The sequence below is a fragment of the Pan paniscus genome, chromosome 2 (genome assembly GCF_029289425.2).
Source record: "Pan paniscus chromosome 2, NHGRI_mPanPan1-v2.0_pri, whole genome shotgun sequence".
NCBI lineage: Eukaryota > Metazoa > Chordata > Mammalia > Primates > Hominidae > Pan > Pan paniscus.
The window spans coordinates 38,981,923-39,004,632 of NC_085926.1; the positions used below are offsets into that span (position 1 = coordinate 38,981,923).

At 39.4% G+C, this 22,710-nt stretch overlaps 1 protein-coding gene and 1 long non-coding RNA gene across 5 annotated transcripts in view; one reads left to right on the forward strand and one right to left on the reverse strand.

Annotated features, from left to right (window-relative positions):
- Positions 1-528: 528 nt before the first annotated feature.
- On the reverse strand, positions 529-21,993 carry LOC129397390 (uncharacterized). 2 transcript variants are annotated; one of them, XR_008624721.2, is made up of 4 exons: positions 21,854-21,971; positions 12,712-12,834; positions 2,248-2,371; positions 529-1,377 (listed from the first exon to the last, which is right to left on the reverse strand). It is a non-coding gene; the product is annotated as an uncharacterized LOC129397390 (long non-coding RNA). The 2 variants fall into 2 exon arrangements; XR_008624722.2 differs by lacking the exon at positions 12,712-12,834 and having other exon boundaries at positions 21,854-21,993.
- WDR48 (WD repeat domain 48) overlaps positions 21,900-22,710 on the forward strand; it is a 44,435-nt gene continuing 43,624 nt past the window's right edge. For 2 of the 3 annotated variants that reach the window (XM_063602741.1, XM_055109689.1), the window contains exon 1: positions 21,904-22,001. In XM_063602741.1, coding sequence (XP_063458811.1) covers positions 21,954-22,001 — 48 coding nt within the window. In that variant the 5' untranslated portion in view covers positions 21,904-21,953. Of the gene's footprint in view, positions 22,002-22,710 lie in introns of all 3 variants that reach the window. The other variant, XM_003826083.6, reaches the window with a different exon arrangement.

Genomic DNA, 22,710 nt, shown 5'->3' on the forward strand with positions numbered 1-22,710 from the left:
AACTATAAATCTAAGTGGGCAGGGGCATGGCGAGGACAAGCCAATTCTCTTTGGAGGCAAGAGGAGGAGTGAGCGAAAGCAGGAGAGGCTCTGCAAAGAGGGCAGACCTGTGACCACTGCTGAAAACATCTAGGTTGGTGACAGAACCTGGTCGTGATGGCTGGAGCTCTTCAGGAAGTGCAGCCCTAGGCACTGGGATTCCCGGTCCTAACAAAAAATCCCAGTCTCAACGGCAGAAAAGACCAGTGGCTCGCCCACTTCCACAGGACCATATTTCTGACACCCTAAGGCATCTCAGCCCTAACCACTATGGCCTGAGGATTGTTGGTGCTTCCAGGCATATAACCCCTGGGATACATGAGTGACTTTATGGTATATTAGAGTGTCAGAAGAATCTTAACAGTAACTGAAGTTACGTTTTCTATCATTTTAGCTGGCCAAGAGCTCGAAATTATTTTTATTTTTAATAATGCGACATCCAATTTGACACATCAGTTTGTGGATTAAAATTTACATCCAGCGCACGTTTTTAGACTAGTATTGTTAAGAAGCCTCAGCCAGTTCAGCTCCTAACAAAAATCCTACCACACACACACACAAAGCACATTTGTGACATGGTTTTTATATTGTTTTTATTTTGCCCACTTAGTACTTTACAAACACATTTTGCTTTATTTCTTTTAATGTCTTTTCATGATCAATTATAGAACTTCTATGGGAGAAAATAGGTTTCCTGAAAAGATACTTTGGTTATGACTTTTCATCAGTAGGGATTAAGTGTTAAGTATTTTGAAGTCTGACTTGTCATATTCGCCAGTTAGTTCAAATCAAGGATGGCCTGGATGGTTCTCTACTGCCCTCCAGTGGGAAAGCTAGATGGAGGTCAAAGCATTTTTGAAATGGAAAATGGACTGGTTTATGTGTCTCTAATATTGGGATGTAAAATATATAGACAGAAGGAGATAAAATAACTGAAGGATGTTTTCTTCTCAGTGTGTTCAGAAATAAGTGAACTGTTGAACAATGAACCATTCAGCACCATGACTTCTTACAACTTCAAAATGATATTGTAAAGACTGTATTTAAAACCGAGGTCTTGGCCAGGCACAGTGGCTCTCGCTGGCCTATAATCCCAACACTTTGGCGGGCCAAAGCAGGAGGATCACTTGAGGTCAGAAGTTGGAGACCAGCCTGTCCAACATGGTGAAACCCCATCTCTACTAAAAATACAAAAATTAGCTGGGTGTGGTGGCATGTGACTATAATCCCAGTTACTTGGGAGGCTGAGGCAGGAGAATAGCTTGAACCTGGGAGGTGGAGGTTGCAATGAGCCAAGATTGCACCAGTGCACTCCAGCCTGGGTGACAGAGCGAGATTCTGTCAAAACAAAAACAAAAACAAAAACAAAAACAAAAAAAAAAAAAAAAAGAAGGAAGGAAAAAGAAAAAGAAAGATAAAATGGAGGTCTTTCTGCCAGGACAAAAATAGTACACAACTTTGAACTTAAACATTTTAAGCATTCTGAGTCTCTATGTATACTTATATAATCTTGCTTTACTTCTGCATAATTATTTAATTATGATCTTCTAGTCTATTATATATCATAACACCCTTATTTCTTCAAAGAAGACTATTAAAGGGCTATGAAGAAATTATGCGGCTTCTCAGTTTCTCCGTGAATCTGATTAATATCCGTGATAGGCTTGCATTAAAAAGTTTATTTTATTTACAGAAAAAGTTTGCCAAACCCTGCTAAGTCAGAATTCCCACCACATTTGCATCCTGCTTTAACCAACTGATAGATATATTTTACAGTGAAGGAAAAACTTAGAAAAAGTACATTTTACTAACATAAAAACAAACAAAAAAAACCCAAAAATGGTTATACAAAAGGAGTGGATTAATCTCTGAATACTGACTGATTCTTATGTGCTCATTTCCCCCTGTACTTCTAAATATACTTCTAGAACTGATGTGTTTAAAACAGATTGATATCTGTGTCAGGAGCAGGGCAATAAAATAAACTCAGTTGCTCAAAAAAATAGTTTATTTAGCATTTCTGCATTATTTAAATGAGTCTTATTCTATTCTTTTAAAAATCTGTCTTTAAAATATCCAAATTAACATATTAATCACTAACAGACAGTGGTGGTTATAAATAAAGGCTCTAATTATGTTGCATTTTAAAATATATTTTCAAAATATATTAATTCCTCTTGAACAAACAAAAAATATGAAAACACTCACCGCTCTCCTCTGGTAAACAAGATGCCAACTCTAGGGTACGGTGGAAAGACATACTGGATACTTTCACTGTGTTCAGCAAATGGATTGAACATGGAGCCAAAAACATGCGAAGCACTGGGACAATCTGAAAACAACAACAACAACAAAAAAAACAAGCTTTATCATTTCACAAGACCTTTTCCAGGTTGTAAAAGCAAGAGAGGAGGCAAGAAAAACAGAAAATTTCAAACTGATTTGAAAATTTTAAAAAAGTGATAGAGCCTGTATTACATAAAACTTATGAGACAGTTGACTCTAGGAAATTATAACACTTTGCCAATGTTTCCTGGGCAAGCTGATTATTAAAAATAATACCTAAAATATATTGACTATTTCCTGCATACTAAGTGCTATGCTAAGATCATCTCATTTGAATTCAGAAGACCCATATGAAATGGGTACCATTTTTATTACCATTTTACAGATAAAGAAATTGAAGATGAGAGAAACTGGCCAGGCACAGTGGCTCATGCCTACAATCCCAACACTTTGGGAGGCCGAGGTGAGCAGATCACTTGAGGTCAGGAGTTCGAGACCAGCCTGGCCAACATGGCGAAACCCTGACTCTACTAAAAATACAAAAATTAGCCAAGCTATGGTGGCGGGCGCCCGTAATCCCAGCTACTGGGGAGGCTGAGGCAGGAGAATTGCTTGAACCTGGGAGGTGGAGGTTGCAGTGAGCTGAGATAGCGCCACTGCACTCCAGCCTGGGTAACAGAAGGAGGTTGCATCTTGAAAAAAAAAAAAGAGAGAGAGAGAGAAAACTTAATTAACTTGCTCAAGTAATTGGCAGAAGAAAGATCAAACTTCAGAGGATGATTTAACAATAGCAAGTCTGGTTTGTTTGGAAGCAGAAGCCTTCTAAAACTCTTATTTACTTTTTATATTTACTACATTTTTGTTTATTAGACATGTGAGGTTTCTTTCCAGATGTTAAACTTTTCTCATGTACAATCTACATTTTATTGCACAAAAATGCTTAAAACAAAGATTCGAGACTCAAAGAGAACAGAACTACAATATACCTCAGAAGTACCTTGTGAGAAAAGCATTGTTATTACTATTTTACAGATTAGTTAAGACCTTGGGGGCTTGGAGAAATAATGTGAATTCTCAAAGGGCAAAGGCTGACCTAGGACTTGAACCATATCATGTGAATAACTTCAGGTGTGTAAGATTGACTTGAGAATATTCCTTAGGTCATGGCACATGGCTATCATTAGGCATTCACAGGGAATCTGAGAGATTATATGAACACATCACAGCACAGTTGGCCCTCAATATTCATGGGTTCCACATCTGTGGATTCAAGCAACTGCAAATAAAAAATATTTGAAAAAAACTCAAGAGTTTTTTCTTGTTATTGCCTAAACAATATAGTAGAACTACTATTTACATAGCATTTACATTGTATTGGGTATGAGTAATCTAGAGATAATTAAAAGTATAGGATGGGCATGGTGGCTCACACCTGTAATCCCAGCACTTTGGGAGGCCAAGGTGGGCAGATCACAAGGTCAGGAGTTCGAGACCAGCCTGGCCAACATAATGAAACACCATTTCTACTAAAAATACAAAAATTAGCAGGCATGGTGGTGTGCATCTGTAATCCCAGCTACTCAGGAGGCTGAAGCAGGAGAATTGCTTGCACCCAGGAGGCGGAGGTTGCAGTGAGCCGAGATCGCACCACTGCATTCCAGCCTGGACGACAGAGTGAGACTCCATCTCAAAAACAAAACAAAACAAAACAAACAAACAAAAAACAAAACAAACAAAAAAACTATACAGGAGGCAACAAAATACCAGCAAATAGAATTCATCAGCACATTAAAAAGATCATTCATTACGACCAAGTGGAATTCAGCCCAGAGATGCAAGGACGGTTCAACATATACAAATTAAGGTGATACAACATATTAACAGAATAAAGGACAAAAATCATATGATCATTTCAATTGATGCTGAGAAAGCATTTGATAAAATCCAACATCCCTTCATGATAAAAAAAAATCCTCAAAGAACTGGACATAGAAGGAACATATCTCAACACAGTAAAAGCCATATACAACAGACCTATGTCAGTATCAGACTAAATGCAGATGAACTGAAAGTCTTTCTTCGAAGATCTGGAACACAACAAAGATGTCCACTTTCATCACTGTTATTGAACATTTTAATAGCAGTCAGTGTCCTAGCTAGAGCAACCCAGTAAGAGAAATAAATAAAAGGCATACAAATTGGAAAGAAAGAAGTCAAATTATCTTTGTTTGCAGATATGATCTTATATTGGGAAAAACTTAAAGACTCTATCAAAAAACTATTAGAACTGATAAACAAATTCAGTAGAGTTGCAGGATATAAAAATCAACATAAAAAATCAGTAGCATTCCTGTATGTCAATAGTGAACAATCTGAAGGAAGGTAATTCTATTTACAATAACAACAAATCAAATAAAAACCAAGAACAAACTTAATCAAAAAAGTAAAAGATCTCTATAATGAAAACTATAAAATGTTGATACAGGAAATTGAAGCAGACACACAAAAAATAGAAAGATATACCATGTTCATGGATTGGAAGAATTAATATTGTTAAAATGTCCATACCACCAAAAGCAATCTACAGACTCAATGCAATCCCTACGAAAATAACAATAACATTCTTCACAGAAATAAAAAAAAATCCTAAAATTTATATGGAACCATGAAAGGCCCAGAATAGCCAAAGCCATCCTAAGCAGAAAGAACAAAACTGAAGGAATCACATTACCTGACTTCAAATTATATTACAGAGCCATAGTAACAAAAACAGTATGGTACTGACACAAAAACAGACACACAGACCAAGGGAACAGAATAGAGAATCCAGAAATAAATCCATACATCTACAATGAACTCACTTTTGATAAAGGTGCCAAGTACATACACTGGGGAAAGGACAGTCTCTTCAGTAAATGGTGCTGGGAAAACTGGATATCCATATGCAAAAGAATGAAACTAGGCCCCTATCTCTTGCCGTATATAAAAATCAAATCAAAATGGATTAAAGACTTAAATCTAAGACCTCAAACTATGAAACAACTGAAGGAAAACATTGAGGAAACTCTCCAGGACATTAGTCTGGGCAAAATTTTTTCTTTTTTCTTTTTTTAGAGATGGGATCTCCCTATGTTGCTCTGGCTGAAGTGCAGTGGCTATTCACAGGTGTGATCCTGGTACTGATCAACATGGAAGGTTTTTTTTTTTAGATGGAGTCTCGCTCTGTTGCCCAGGCTGGCGTGCAGTGGCACAATCTCAGCTCACTGCAAGCTCCGCCTCCCGGGTTCATGCCATTCTCCTGCCTCAGCCTCCCGAGTAGCTGGGACTACAGGCACCCGCCACCACGCCTGGCTAATTTTTTGTATTTTTAGTAGAGACAGGGTTTCACCATGTTAGCCAGGATGGTCTCAATCTCCTGACCTTGTGATCCACCCGCCTTGGCCTCCCAAAGTGCTGGGATTACAGGCGTGAGCCACTGTGCCCGGCAACATTGAAGTTTTGACTTGCTACATTTCTGACTTGGGCTAGTCCAATCCTCCTTAGGCAACCAGGTGGTCTGGTCCCCTGCTCCTGGGAGGTCACCACATTGATGCCAAATTTAGTGCAGACACTTGATTGGCATAGTGCGTTATAGCTCAGAACTCCTGTACTTAAGCAATCCTCCTGCGTCAGCTTTCTGCACTCAGCAGATTTCTTTTTATTTTTTTTTAGAGACAGAGTATCACTCCGTAGCCCAGGCTGGAGTGCAATGGCACAATATCAGCTCACTGCAACCTCCGCCTCCCAGGTTCAAGAGATTCTCACGCCTCAGGCCTCCCAAGTAGCTGGGATTATAGCCATGCCCCACCACATCTGGCTAATTTATGTATTTTTAGTAGAGACGGGATTTTGCCATGTTGGCCAGGCTGATCTCAAACTCCTGGCCTCAAGTGATCTGCCCGCCTTGGCCTCCTAAAGTGCTGAGATTACAGGCAAGAGCCACCACACCTGGCCAAGCAGATTTCTTGAGTAATACCCCAAAAGCACAGACAATCAAAGAAAATGGATAAGTGGGATCACGTCAAGCTAAAAAGCTTCTGCACAGCAAAGGAAATAATCAACGAAGTGAAGAGAGAATACATAGAACGGGAAAAAATATTTGCAAACTATCCATCTGACAAGTGGTTAATAACCAGAATATATAAGGAACACAAACAACTCTGTAAGAAAAAATCTAATAATCCAATTAAAAATGGGCAAAAGATCTGAATAGATATTTCTCAAAAGAAGACATATGAATGAAAAGGTGCCCAACATCAATGATCATCAAAGAAATGCAGATCAAAACTATATTATCTCACCCCAGTTAAAATGGCTTTTATCCAAAAGACAGGCAATAACAAATGCTAGTGGAGAAAAGGGAACCCTCATATACTGTTAGTGGGAATGTAAATTAGTACAGCCACTCTGGAGAACAGTATAGAAGTTCCCTCAAGAAACTGAAAATAGAACTACTATACGATCCAGCAATCCCACTGCTAGGTATATAGCCAAAAGAAAGGAAATCAGTATATTGAAGAGATATCTGCACTCTCATGTTTATTGCAGCTCTACTCATAATAGCCAAGATTTGGAATCAACCTAAGTGTTCATCAACAGACAAGTGGATAAAGAAAATGTGGCACGTGTATACGATAGAGTACTATTCAGCTACAAAAAGGAATGAGATCGTGTCATTTGCAACAACGTGGATGGAACTGGAGGACGTTATGTTAAGCGAAATAAGCCAGGCATAGAAAAACAAACTTTGCATGTTATTACTAATTTGTGGGAAGTAAAAATTAAAACAATTGAACTCATGGAGATAGAGTAAAATGATGGTTACTAAAAGCTGTGAAGGGTAGTGGTGGGGGTCAGGGAAGTGGGTATCATTAATGGGTACAAAAATATAGTTAGATAGAATGAATAAAACCTAGTATTTGATAGCACAAGAAGGTGACTACAGTCATTTATAATTTGTTGTATGTTTTAGAATAACTAAGGGAGTACAATTGGAATGTTTGTAACGCAAAGAAATATGAATGTTTCAGGTAATAGATACGCCATATACCCTGATGTGATTATTGCACATTGTATGCCTCTATCAAAGTATCTCATGTACCTCATAAATTTATATACATCTACTATATACCCATAAAATTAAAAATAAAAAAAATTAAACTGTACAGGAGGATGTGCTTAGGTTATATGCAAACACTATCCCATTTTATATCAGAGACTAGAGTATACTTGGATTTTGGTATCAGAGGAGGTCCTGGAACAAATCCCCCATAGATATTGAGGAATGACTGTACTTATAATGGGGGATAGAAATGAGAATGGGAGCCAAAAATAAAGAAGGATGTTAAACCTTTCATATTATGTAGGAGTTTTGGCAGAAGTCTTAAAAGCTGAAAACAATATAATAGGTGTCAAGGCTTCTTACATTTTGAATAAAGAAACCAATCTTTTCATAAAGAAAATGCTAAAAAGATTGTTAAAGGAATTCTGCCAGGACAAGCCTCCTAGCAATTTTGTAAGAGAAGGCAAAGAATTAAATGGTAGATTGAAGAGGGTGATGGTAAGAATATCTTTGTGAGAGTTGTGAAGGCGCTGTGACATTTCCACTCCCCATGAGGAAGAGAAGGTGTATTAGTTATCTATTGTTGCAATGCAAATTATCCCACAACTTAGCCACTTAAAACAATAATAAACATTTATTGTTTCACACAGTTTCTGTAGTTCAGGAATTCAGGAGCAGTTTAGGTGGTTGGTTGTAGCTCAGAGTTTCATGAGGTTGCAGTCAAGATGTTATCTGATTAGTCAAGCTGAGGTTACATGAACATACTTTAACTATAAAAGTGAGTAACTATCCTCATTTTCTATAGTGGGAGTATTGCTCACCACAACCAAGACACATACGGTGAGGAATTCCACACACATAGAAAGAGGGCTCAGATGATAAACAGCAGAAAATAAAACCACAAAAATGTCAAACACAAAGTCATCCCTTTGGTTGCCCAACACCAATATAACCATTGCTTCCAATGTTTACATTTCAAAAAAGTGTTGCCACTTAAAATATTGCAATTTTCCTTTATACAATCAAAGATGCACTCACACTGTCACTCTCCAAGGAAGTCAATCCAATGTGTCATAGTTACCACATCCATCAACCCAATTCCAAGTCTAGAACCATCCATCACCAAGTCTAGTTGGTGGCCATTCTTCTTCAAGTTCTGTACTGATTTCGTATCCACATTCTGATACTTATGGACTAAATAATGAAGTTTACAACAGTATCACACCCTACATACAATAGTGAAGTATAAAGGCTAAAGAAAGAAAAGTGAAAACACATAAAAGAATACATGAAACATTAAAAAATACATAAACAAGATGACAACTCTCATTTCTTCCCCTGATCATAAGGCCTTCCCTCCATTTATGACTTCCTTTCTCTACCAGTGATTCCATGTTCCTTTTACTTTCAGCCAGTACCTTCATTTCTAAGGGATCCAAGCATTTGGTAGATCTATCTGTTTAAAGATATACCAGCAGAACTATTTTTTTTGCTTGATGATAAGTTTAATAACATCAATCAATACCATAACCTTCTTCCTCTCTTTCACCTTCTTCTTCTCTTGCTTATCCAATGATAGATGACATGGAAAATGGTCAGATGGCAGTCTCAGCTCCAAATCAAAGAAATCATTGTTTAGCCCTTGCTGGAGGAACTCCTTTCTTTAGAAACAAACCTCTAAAACCACCGAAGCCCAGAATTTCAGAGAATAGAAGTCTAAAAAATTGTTTTAAGTGGGTCATTAGGTATAATATCCCTTTGTTTCTGAATCTATTTATTTTGCCCATGGCAGTGTGATGGTTTTAAAATACATCCACAAACACACAATGAACCCTCTCCTGCAGACTCCCTGGGACCTAAGCTGTCACGGCATGGTACCATTTTGGGAAAGAAGCCACTGCTGAAGTACATCCTGCCCCAGGATCCAATGGCCCCTATGTCTCCAATATCCCCGGGGCCCTGCGGTCATTCCACCATGCCCATACAGAAGACTGAGTGCCAGTATCCCAGCCAGACCTAGCAGTAGAGCCATGACTCTAGCACTAAAGCCCACATAGCACTCTGTGCTCCAGGAAGCAGGTAGTCCAGCACAGTAAGGAGGTCACCCTCAGGAGTGAGGAAGCCAATGTGCATGGCCAGCCACCTGGTACCCACCGCTGCCAGCAACCCTATCCCCTCCAGTGATGAGGCTGCCTTATGCATGGGCACCCCTAGAGACCAAAGATCAGCCCACCTAGAGGCTGTCACCACTGGAGACCCTGCCCCCTCCAGTGGCAGAGCTACCATGTACCTGAAACAGTTCCCAGGGACCAAGGACCTGCCCACTTAGCACCCACTGCTGCCAGCAACCCTGCCCCATCCAGTGGTGGAGATATAGCATGTGTACATGTCCACCAAGGGCTGAGGACTGGTCTACCTAGCACACACCACCTCTGCTAACCCCACCCCCTGTAGAGGTAGAGACATCACGTGCTGTGTTCCTCAGGGCTGGTGCCCACCTGGTGCCCACCACAGCTGGCAATGGCATCCTATAATCAGTAAAGCTGTTGTTCCAGGCAAGCACCCTCCCATAATCCAAGAACTGGCCACCAATGGACACTTACCACCAGCAAAACTACACTATCGCCTCCATAAATGTCAACAGTCTATGCCACTGTGGCACTCAAATACTGCTGATGCTGTTAAAAATCACACAGAGACTACATAACTGTTATTGCTTCTCAGCCTTTTGTCTCAGATCGAGTGTGGAGATTATACTACTGCACCCACTCAGAACCAAAGCCAAAGCACCTTATGCAATCAACACTACAGGTCACAACTACAGGAAAAAAGTCTTTCTCAATGAAAGCTACTCCATGAAATTGGAAGAGGTGACTATTTTACCAGATGCACAGAAATCAACATAGGAACACAAGAAACATAAGAAAACAAGGAAACATGACACTGCCAAAGGAACACAATAATTCTCCAGTAACACATTCCCCAAAATGAAAGCTATCAGATGCCTAAAAAGGAATTGAAACTAATGAGCCTAAGGAACCTCAGCAAGATACAGGATAAATACAGACATATAAATGAAATCAGGAAAACATTAATGCTCTGAATGAGAAATTCAACAAAGAAACATATATTATTTTTTTAAAAGAACCAAACAGAAATCTTGAAGCTAAAAGATTCTGCTAATGAAATAAAAAATACAATAGAGAGCTTCAATAACAGACTAGATCAAGAAGAAAATAATTTCTGAAGGCCGGGCATGGTGGCTCACACCTGTAATCCCAGCACTTTGGGAGGCCGAGGTGGGCGGATCATGAGGTCAGGAGATCGAGACCATCCTGACTAACACGGTGAAACCCCATCTCTACTAAAAATACAAAAAAAAAAATTAGCTGGGCATGGTGGCGGGTGCCTGTAGTCCCAGCTACTCGGGAGGCTGAGGCAGGAGAATGGTGTGAACCCGGGAGGAGAAGCTTGCAGTGAGCTGAGATAGCGCCACTGCACTCCGGCCTGGGCGAAAGAGCAAGACTCTGTCTCAAAAAAGAAAAACAAAAGGAAAATAATTTCTGAACTTGGAGACAGGTCTTTTGAAATAACCCAGTCAGACTAAAAAAAGAAAAAAGAATTCAAAAAGAATAAAGAAAGCCTACAGTACTTACAGGACACCATTAAGCAAACAAATATTCACATTCTGAATGTTTAAGAAGGAAATGAGATGAAAAAGGAATAGAAAACCTATTTGATGAAATAATCACTGAAACCCTTCTAAGACTTTGGAGACATATGGACATTGACATCCAGGAAGCTAAAAAATCTTCAAATATAGTCAACCCAAAAAAGTCCTCTCTGAAGCACATTATAATCAAACTGTCAAAAGTCAAAGACAAAGAGAGAATTTTTAAAACAGCAAGAAAAAAATGTCAAGTCACATATATGAAAATCCCCATTAGACTAACAGCATTTTTCTCAGCAGAAACCTTACAGGCCGGGACAGAATGGGATGATATATTCAAAGTGCTGTAAGAAAAAAACTGCCAAGCAAGAATATCAAACCCAATAAAACTGCCCTTCAGAAATGAGGAAGAAATAAAATTTTCCCCAAACTAAAACTGAGGAAATTCATCACCCTAGACCATCCTTACAAGAAATACTTAAGGGAGTCCTACATCTGGAAGCAAAAGGATGATAACTACCATCATGAAAACACAAAAGTACAAAACTAACTGATTGAAAAGATACACAAATGAGAAAGAAAAATAAATCAAACTTTATCACTGCAAAGATAAATTAGAGAAAGAAAAGAACAAAGAATTTCAGAACAACTAGAAAACAATTAACAATATGACAGAAAAAATATATTTCAATAATAACCTTGAATGTAAATGGATTAAATTTCCCAATTAAACAATATAGACTGGCTGAATGGATTAAAAAAACAAGACCCAGGCCGGCACAGTGGCTCATGCCTGTAATCCCAGCACTTTGGGAGGCTGAGGCAGGAGGATCACTTAAAGTCAGGAGTTTGAGACAAGCCTGGCCAACATGGTGAAACCCTGTCCCCACCAAAAATATAAAAATTATCTGGGCGTGGTGGTAGGCGCCTGTAGTCCCAGGTACTCAGGAGGCCAAGGCAGGAATATCGCTTGAACCCAGCAGGTAGAGGCTGCAGTGAGCCAAGATTGTGCCACTGCACTCCAGCCTGAGAGACAGAGCAAGACTCCATCTCCAAAAAAACCCAAACAAACCAAGAGCCTATTCTGCCTATAAGAAACTCACTTCACTTGTAAAGACACACATAGACTGAAAGTGAAAAAATATAAAAAAGAAATCCCAATGAAATTTCTACAAGAAAACATTGGGGAAACACTCCAGGACATTAATCTGGGCAAAAATTTCTTGAGTAATACCTCACAAGCACAAGCAACCAAAGCAAAAATGAACAAATGGGATCACATCAAGATTCCGCACAGCAAAGGAAAAAATCATCAAGGTGAAGAGACAACACACAGAATGGGAGAAAATATTAGCAAACTATCCACCTAACAAGAAGTTAATAACCAGAGCATATAAGGAGCTTAAACACTTCTATAGGGAAAAAAAATCTAATAATCTGATCAAGAAATGAGCAAAAGGTCCGGGGGCAGTGGCTCACGCCTGTAATCCCAGCACTTTGGGAGGCCGAGACAGGAGGATCACCTGAAGTCAGGAGTTCGACACCAGCCTGGCCAACATGGAGAAACCCTGTCTCTACTAAAAATACAAAATTATTCAGGCTTGGTGGCACATACCTGTAATCCCAACTACTCGGGAGGCTGAGGCAGGAGAATCACTTGAACCCAGAAGGCAGAGTTCGCGGTGAGCCGAGATCATGCCATTGCACTCTAGCCTGGGCAACAAGAGCGAAACTCCATCTCAAAAAAAAAAAAAAGAAAAAAAAAAGAAAAAGAAAAAAGAAATGAGCAAAAGATCTGACTAGACATTTCTCAAAACAAGACGTACAAATGGCAAACAGGCATGTGAAAAAGTGCTCAACATCATTAATTATCAGAGAAATGCAAATCAAAACTACAATGAGATATTATCTCACCCCAGTTAAAATGGCTTTTATCCAAAAGTCAGACAATAACAAATGTTGGCGAGGATGTGGAGAAAGGAGAACCCTCGTATACTGTTGGTAAGAAGGCACATTTGTACAACCATTATGAAGAATCATTTAGCAGTCTCAAAAAACTAAAAATAGGGCTACCATACAATCCAGCAATCCCATTGCTGGGTATACATCCAAAAGAAATGAAATCAGTATATCAAAGAGACATTTGCACTCCCATGTTTGTTGCAGCGCTGTTCACAATAGCCAAGATTTGGAACCAACCTAAGTGTCCATCAACAGATGAATGGATAAAGAAAATGTGATACTTATACACAATGAAGTACTATACAGCCAAAAAAAAAAAAAAACAAACCAGAATCCTGTCATTTGCAACCACATAGGTGGAACTGGAGGTCATTATATTAAGCGAAATAAGCCAGGCACAGAAAGCAAACATCATATGTTCCCACTTATTTGTGGGATCTAAAAATCAAAGCAACTGAACTCATGGATACAGAGAATAGAAGAATGGTTACCAGAAACTGGGAAGGGTAGTTGGGGGTGGGGTGGGGGGGAGGTGGAGATGGCTGATGAGTACAAAAAAAATTAGAAAGAATAAATAAGACAGTATTTCATAGCACATCAGGGGGACTACAGTCAATAATACTTTAATTGTACATTTAAAAATAATTTAAAAAGTATAATTACATTGCTTGTAATAAAAAGGATAAATGCAAAAAAAAAAAGGATAAATGCTTGAGGAGATGGATACCCAATTTTCCATGATGTGATTACCATGCATTGCCTGCCTGTACCAAAAGATCTCATATATCCCATAAATGAATACACCTACTATGTACCCACGAAAGTTAAAGATAAAAATAATTTTTTAAATGCCAAATGTAAATGCAAACAGAAACCAAAAACAAGCAAGAGTTTTTTACTTTAAGTCAAAAACTGTAAAAAGAGAAAAAGAATGTCATTATATAATAATAAAGGGATCAATTCAGTAAAAGGGTGTAACAATTTTAAATATATATACACCCAGATATATAAAGCAAATATCATTAGATCTAAAGGGAAGACAGACTCCAATACAATTAAGTTGGGGATTTCAAAACCTTTGACCAGATAATGTAGACAGAAAATCAACCAAGAAACATCAGATTTAAACGGCAATATAGACCAAATGGACCTAACAGACATTTACAGAACATTTTTTCTAACAGCTGCAGAATACACATTCTTTTCATCAGCTTATAGAACATCCTCCAAGATAGACCATATGTTAGCCCTCAAAACAAGTCTCAACACATTTTTTAAAATCAAAACCATATCAAGTATCTTTTCTGACTACAATGAAATAAAACTAGAAATCAATAATAACAGAAACTTCGGAAACTGTGCAAATACATATAAATTAAATAACAGGCTCCTGAATGATAAATATGTCAATGAAGAAATTAAGAAGGACATTTAAAAATTAATTGAAACAAATGAAAATAGAAACACAACATACCAAAACCAATGGGACACATCAAAAGCATTACTAAGAGGAATGTTTATAACAATAAATGCCTACATCAAAAAAAGCAGAAAGATTACAAATAAACAAACTAATGATGCACGTCAAGGAACTACAAAAACAAGAACCAACGAAACTCAAAATTAGCATAAGGAAAGAAATAATAAAGATTAGAGCAGAAATAATGAAATCGAGACAAAAAATACAAATCAACAAAACAAAAAGTTTTTTGAAAAGATAATATCCACAAACCACTAGCTAGAGTAATTTTAAAAAAAGAGAGCAACAACCCAAATAAATAAAATCAGAAATGAAAAAAAACAACTGTTACCACAGGAATACAAAAGATCATTAGAGACTATTATGAACAACTATATGCCAACAAGATGAAAAGCCTAGAGGAAATGAATTCCTGGACACACTCAACCTACCAAAATTGGATCGGGAAGAAATAGAAAACCTGAACAAATCAATAACAAGTAATGAGATTGTGGGAGAAATAAAAAGTCTCCCAACAAAGAAAAGCCTAGGACCATGGCTTCACTGCTGAGTTGCACCAGGCATTTAAATAACTAACACCAATTCCTCTCAAATTATTCCAAAAAATTGAAGGGGAGGGAATTCTTCCAAACTCATTCTACAACCCCAACACTACGCTAATGCCAAAACCAGGCAAAAACACAACAAAAAAAGAAAGCTACAGGTCAATATCCCTGATGAACACAGATATAAAAATTCTCAACAAAATATTAGCAAACCAGATCCAACAACACATCAAAAGGATTACACACGATGATCAAGTAGATTTATTTCAGGGATGCAAGGATGATTCAACATATGCAAATCAATAAACAAAAGATACATCACATCAGCAGAATCAAGGACAAAAACCAAACGATCATCTTAATCAATGCAGAAAAGGCATTCGATAAAATTCAACATCCTTTCATGATAAAAACTCTCAACAAAGTAAGTATAAAAAGAACATACCTCAACACAATAAAGGCCATATATGACAAACCCACAGCTAGTATCATCTTAAACAGGAGAAAATTGAAAACTCTTCCTCTAAAAACTGGAACAAGACAAAGATACCCACTTTCACCACTCTTATTCAACATAGTATGGAGAATGCTAGCTAGAGCATTTAGGCAAGATTAAAGAATAAAGGGCATCTAAGCTGGAAAGGAAGTGTCAAATTGTCACTGTTTGCAGATGATATGATCTTATATATAGAAAACTTAAAGACTTCATCAAAAAATTCTCAGAACTGATGAAGAAATTCATAAAGTTGTAGGATATAAAATCAATATACAAAACAGTAGCGGCCAGGCACAGTGTCTCACTCCTGTAATCCCAACACTTTGGGGGGCCTAAGCAGGAGGAACACTTGAGGCCAAGAGTTCAAGATCAGCCTGGCCAACAGGGCAAAACCCTGTCTGTACTAAAAATACAAAAATTAGCTGGGCGTGGTGGCATGGGCCTGTAATCTCAGCTACTCAGGAAGCTGGGGCATGAGAATCACTTGAATCTGGGAGGTGGAGGTTGCAGTGAGCCGAGATCAGGCCACTGCACTCTAGCCTGGGCAACAGAGTGAGACTCTGTCTCAAAAAGAAAGGACGGAAGCAAGGAAGGAAGGAAGGGAGGGAGGAAGGGAGGGAGGGAGGGAGGGAATGAAGGAAATTATAAAACTCTGATGAAATAAATTGAAGAGGACATACACAAAAATGGAAAGACATCCATGTTCATATACTGAATTAATATTGTTAAAATGACCAAACTACCCAAAGTGATCTACAGATTAAATGCAGTCCCTATCAAAATACCAATGACATTCTTCATAGAAACAGAAAAAATAATCCTAAAATTCATATGGAACTACAAACAACCCCAAATAGCCAAAGCAATCCTGAGCAAAAAGAACAAAATTGGAGGCATCACACTAACCTCAAAATATACCATACAAAGCTACACTAAACAAAACAGCATAGTACTGGCATTAAAAAAGACACATCAACCAATGGAACAGAATAGAGAACCCAGAAATAAATCCATGTATTTATAGCCAACTAATGGTTTTTTTGAAACAGGGTCTTGCTCTGTCACCCAGACTGAAGTGCAATGATGTGATCTCTGCTCACTGCAGCCTCAACCTCCTAGGCTCAAGCAATCCTCCCACTTTAGCCTCTTGAGTAGCTAGGACTACAGGCATGCACCACCATGCCCGGTTAATTTTTGTATTTTTTGATAAAGACTGGTTTTGCCATGTTGCCCTGTTTGGTCTTGAATTCCTGGGCTCAAGCGATCCACACACCTCAGCCTCCCAAAGTGCTGGGATTATAGGTGTGAGCCATTGCACACAGCCCCCCACCCCCCCACCCCCACCCCCATCCCCCCACCCCCACCCCCCGCTTTTTTTTTTTTTAAGACTGGGTCTTGCTATGTTCCCCAGGCTGGAGTGCAGTGACTATTCACAATTGTAGTATACTGCAGGCCTCAAACTCCTGGGCTTAAGCAATCCTCATATATCAGCCTTCCAAGTAGCTGGGACTACAGGCATGTACCCCCATGCCTGGCAATTAACTGGTTTTTAACAAAGGCCCTATAACATATTGGGAAAAGAACAGCCTGTTCAATAAATGGTGCTGGGAAAACTGACCACCTATATGAAAAGGAAAGAAACTAGACTCCCTACGTCTCACCCTATACAAAAATCAACATGAAATGGATTAAAAACCTAAATATAAAACGCAAAACTATGAAACTACTAAAAGATAATACAGGAGAAATGCTTCAGGACATTGGCCTGGGCAAAGATTTTATGGATAAGCCCTCAAAAGCACAGGCAACAAAACCAAATATAGACAAATTGGATTACATCAAACTAAAAAGCTTCTGCACAGAAAAGGAAACAATCAATAGAGGAATGAGACAGCCTACAGAATGAGAGAAAATATTTGCAAAGTATTCATCCAACAAGGAATTAATATCCAGGAAGTATAAAAAACTCAAACAACTCAATAGCAAAAAAACCCAAATAATTTTTAAATGGGCAAATGATCTGAATACACATTTTTCAAAAGAAGACATATAAATAGCCAACAAATACATGAAAAAAATGCTCAACATCACTAATCATCAGGGAAATACAAATCAAAACCACAGTGAGATATCATCTCACTCCAGTTAGAATCACTATACGAAAAAGACAAAAACAAATGCAGAGGGTGAGGATGCAGAGAAAAGGGAATTCATACACTGTTGATAGGAATGTAAATTAGTTCAACCATTATGGAAAACAGTGTGTAGATTTCTCAAAAAACTAAAACTACAACTACCATATGATCCAGCAATCCCACTACTACCCAAAGAACAGGAAATCAGTATGTCAAAGAGATACCTGTCCTCCCATAGTTACTGCAGCACTATTCACAGTGGCCAAGATATGGAGTTAACCTAAGTGTCCATCAAAAGAAGAATGGATAAAGAAAATGTGGTACATATATGCAATGAAATACTATTCAATCATAAAAAAGAATAAAATTATGTCATTTGCAGCAACATGGATAGCACTGGAGGTCATTATCTTAAGTGAAATGAGCCAGGCACAGAAAGATAAATACTGCATGTTCTCACCAATATGTGAAAGAGAAATAAGTTGATCTCAGAGAAGTAGAGAACAGAATAGTGGTAACTAGTGGCTGAGAAGGGTAAAGGAGAGGATTATATAGAGAGAGGTTGGTTAACACATATAAAATTACAGCTAGGTAGAAGGAATAATTTTTGGTGTTCTATATCACTGTAGGATGACTATGATTAACAATAATTTATTCCATATTTTCAAATAGCTAAAAGAGTGGATATTGAATTTTCCCAAAGCAATTATTACAGATTGTATACAGGTATCAAAATATCACACTGTACCCCATATATATGTACAATTATTATGTGTCAATTAAAAAATACATCCACAAATTTATTGACACTTCATAAAAAAAGGAGTCATCTAATCCCCTCTCCTTAGACACTGATGGCCTTAGTAACTAAGTTCTAATGAATTGACTATGGCTTAAAGTGACACTGCATGACTTCCACTGTGAGTTTAGAAAAAGCATTATAGCTTTCAACCAGATTTTTCTTCTTCGGGATGCTCATCCTTGGAACCCAGTTAGCATATTGTGAGAAACCAAATAGTGCTGTGGAAAGATCATAAGAAGGTGTTCTAGCTACAGCTTTGGCTAAGGACTAGGCCAACACCAGTATCAGTCACCAGACATGTGAGAGAAGGGGTCTTCAGATGATTCCAGCCCCAATCTTTTAGCTGCCCCAGCTGATGTGAAGTGGATAGTGGAACAGAGACAATCTGTTCCCACGAAGCTCTGCATAAATTACAGATTTGTAAGTAAAGTAAGTGTTGTAATTGTTTTAAACCATTACATTTTGCAGATGGTTAAACAGCAATAGATAAAAGGAACAGGAAAAAAGAGTGCTGAATATTGGACAGTAGTTCAGAGCATATACTGCATCCTACAGGACAGTATCAAAAAGGGTTATCTCCCAGAAGGCACCATAGCTAAGTCTTCAATATGTCTTCAATAAGACAAGATACTTCTCAGTGATTGAGTACACAATTAGACCAATAAATTCCATGGGCAATAGCCCATTGCATTACTTCTTTCATTGCAGAGTGAATTTCTTGGTCAAAAGCAATATAGTGTTAGAGAAAATGATAGTGTCTAAAGCACTGAGTAATTCCCTAGATGGTGGTGTCAGCGGAAGTACAGTGAGCAGGGAAAGCAAATCTCAATCTAGAATAAACATATTTTAGAGAGGACAAATAAGAACTCCCTCAATGATGGGGAGGGCCAATGACCAATGGAATAGACTTGCCTACATGTGACTGGCTGACCCTCCCAGAGCATGGGGTATTGGTCACTGCTTCTGAATACCCAGCGGTGGCTTGGTGATCCCATGCATAGCTCCAATCCTGTTGCCATTGCCATTGCCATTGCCATTTATTTCATGATTCTACTGAGCAGGCAGTGAGGCTGAGTTTCATCACAAAGCAGTTCATTTCATCCATATGATTCTTAAGATTTATTCTGAGAGGTCCATCACTATATCCCTTCTGGAGTCTTCCTTGTCACTAGTTCTCCAGTCTTGCTCTTTCCATGTCCTTCACTAACTGGCCAAAAAATTATTCTCTGACCCTGAATTGACCATTTCTCCTTTCAGCCAAACTGAACATCAAAACATACTGGTGAAAATTCTGCCCACTGAAAGAACTTCACTATTTCAATATTTTTCAGGTCCAAAGCAGGACTACAACATATCAATTTCTAGCAAGTACCAGTATATTGTCCAGAGCAACATACCTGTATTGTATTTTGCACATCATAGGTGCTCAATAGACACTTAAGCAATTTTTAAAATACAGACATATTATTTCCCTAGCTGTATTTCAACAGCTTCCCATTGGTCTAAAAGATCCTGCTGGGTATGGCCTCTGCATACTCCTTTCACTTCTCTGTACTCTAAGCCTTGACACTCAGTTCCTGTAATGTTCCATGCTCTCTCCTGCTACAAGACCTTTGCTCAGACTGTTCCCTCTCCTTGCCTAGTTAACTCTTGACTCAAGATACTTCCTGTCTTACAATCATCTTTCTTCAGAGTACTTATCTCTGTATTAATTCCTGTCTCATCCTGGGACTGTAAGTTCTATGACTATGTGCACTCACCACTGATTCCCCAACACCTAATATAGTGCCTGGCATATATGATGTGCTAAATAATATTTTGTTAAATGAATGAATACATGAATCAGTGAATGAATAAGCCTGTAATGATGCAGTAATTTACCTATAAGTTATCACTCCCAGTTTTGCTTAAGAAGCTTTCTGCCATCACAATTTTTACTCCTCTAATTCACATTTCTTTATTAATTTAAGAAGAAGTATTTGTCAAGACAACTCTTCTAAGCATTACTTATATACTAGCACTATGCAACAGAAATTTGTGACCACATATGTAATTTTAAATATTCTAATATCCATGACAAAATTAATAAATTTTATTTAGCCCAATATACCCCCAAACATCATTTCAACATGAAATCAATACAAAAAATTATTAATGAGATATTTTACATTCTTTTCTTCAAACTAGTCTTTGAAATTTGGGGGTAGTTTACAATTACATATCTCAACTGGAACTAGCTATATTTCAAGTGCTCAAGAGCCACAAATGACTAGCAGATACAACATCATATGCTATATCCCACAGTGTAGTTCTATAGGATTCACTTTCACTAGAGAGGGTCTGATCACCCTCAGCTCTTATAATTAGTGGTCAGGAAAACCACCTTAAGTCAAACCTAACTGTTGCAGTATAAGAGATGATTTAAACTAGAACTGGGTTTTCAGTTCAGGGTTTGGAACTGAGTTGTCTCTGGGAACAATTTTAGCTGGTGTACCGTTTTCGCCTTCCTATAACACCTTTTTGCCTTGTTTTTTTTTTTTTTAAACTTTTAAGTTCAGGGGTACAAGTGCAGGTTTGTCATATAGGTAAACTTGTGTCACGGGTGTTTGTTGTACAGGCTATTTTGTCACCCAGGTATTAAGCCTAGTACCCATTAGTTATTTTTCCTGATCCTCGCCCTCCTCCCACCCTCCACCCTCCGAAAGGCCCCAGGGTGTGTTGTCCCCCTCTTTTGTGTCCATGTGTTCTCATCATTTAGCTCCCACTTATAAGTGAGAACGTGCGGTATTTCGTTTTCTGTTCCTTTGTTAGTTTGCTTAAGGATAAGGGCCTCCAGCTCCATCATATCCCTACAAAGGACATGATCTCGTTCTTTTTTATGGCCCCACTTTTTATCCTTTTAATTTAAACGGATTCTTTGCTCCCCCTGAAGATGGAGGCCACCTCCTTTGCAAGGACTTCTATTTCTCCCCCTTTGAGGCCACGATATAATTCTCCGCATTTTTAGGTACTTAACAGTAAATCACTTGGTTCACTTGGTTCTCCTGCCTGCCTAGGAAAGGTCAGGAGATGGTCCAGCGCCATGTCTAGCACTGTTTATTCTTTCAGTGCTTTCGTTTTGCTTGGGCCTCTCGGGGAGGGCGCGGAAAAGAGCGCAAGCCAGGGTCTAGGGCCACACAAGTGAATTCGTGTTGCTCCCTCAGCCCTGAAAAGTGGCTCTCTCCCCATCAGCATTATACTTGCACAATGGTTTTGTTTTTAGCTGCATCTACCTCATCACATGGCTACCGGCCACACAACAACGAACAACACCAAGGAAACACAACAGCCTGTTTACCTTCAGCCCCGCCACTAACCCTTGGCCAAAGGGAAAGGGGCAGGACATCCGCGCGCTCTGAGCCACCTCCGGAAGTGACGTCGGAGTGTCAACATGCAAGATGGCGGCCCATCACCGGCAGAACACAGCAGGGCGGAGGAAAGTGCAGGTATGGAAGCCCGGTTCCTCGGTCTTCCGGACGCGGCCGGCAGCTCCGGGCCCACTCCAGCTAGAAGGTGCCCGGCGCCACGACCAGCTGGGGTAGCGGCATGGGGCGAACGGGGCGGGGCGCGGCCGGCCACGAGGGGTGGGGCCGCAGCGCTAACGGCTTGAGGAGGGGGCGGGGGTCGGCTTGCTTGGCCCTTGGGGCCCAGGCCCGGGACCCTCGCGGGCGGCATTCTGAGCCCGGGATTGCTTGTCGCCGCTCTTCTGTAGGAGTGGACTTGCGGGGTCGGGATAGGCTCGTTCCCCGCCCACTTGCCTCCCCCTTGCTCTGTCTTTCTTCGAAGCGCTCTGCCCTCGCTGCGTCGGAGCCGAGGCCCCCAGGGGTTTCCCAGGGGGGTGGGCGTTGGAGGAGTGAGCGGCTTGTGCGGGGGCGTGGCGAGGCGGCGGAGCGCCAACGGCCCTGCGGGGTTTCTGCTGAGGATTCCGCACTTGGGAGCCCCCAGCCCTCTCTTATGTGGGAGCTGTCCCCTGGGTAGGTGTAAGTGACATAAGAATGTGCGTGGGGAAATTATAATTTTAATTGTTTTGGTATTTAAGTTCCTCTTCACCATTTCTTCATCTTAAGTGTGCATCGCTGAATCTGTCTTTATTGTTTGTGTAATTTATTGTCCATGTGGTAAAGAGTTGTCTAATCTTACCGTGTGTGTCTTGTG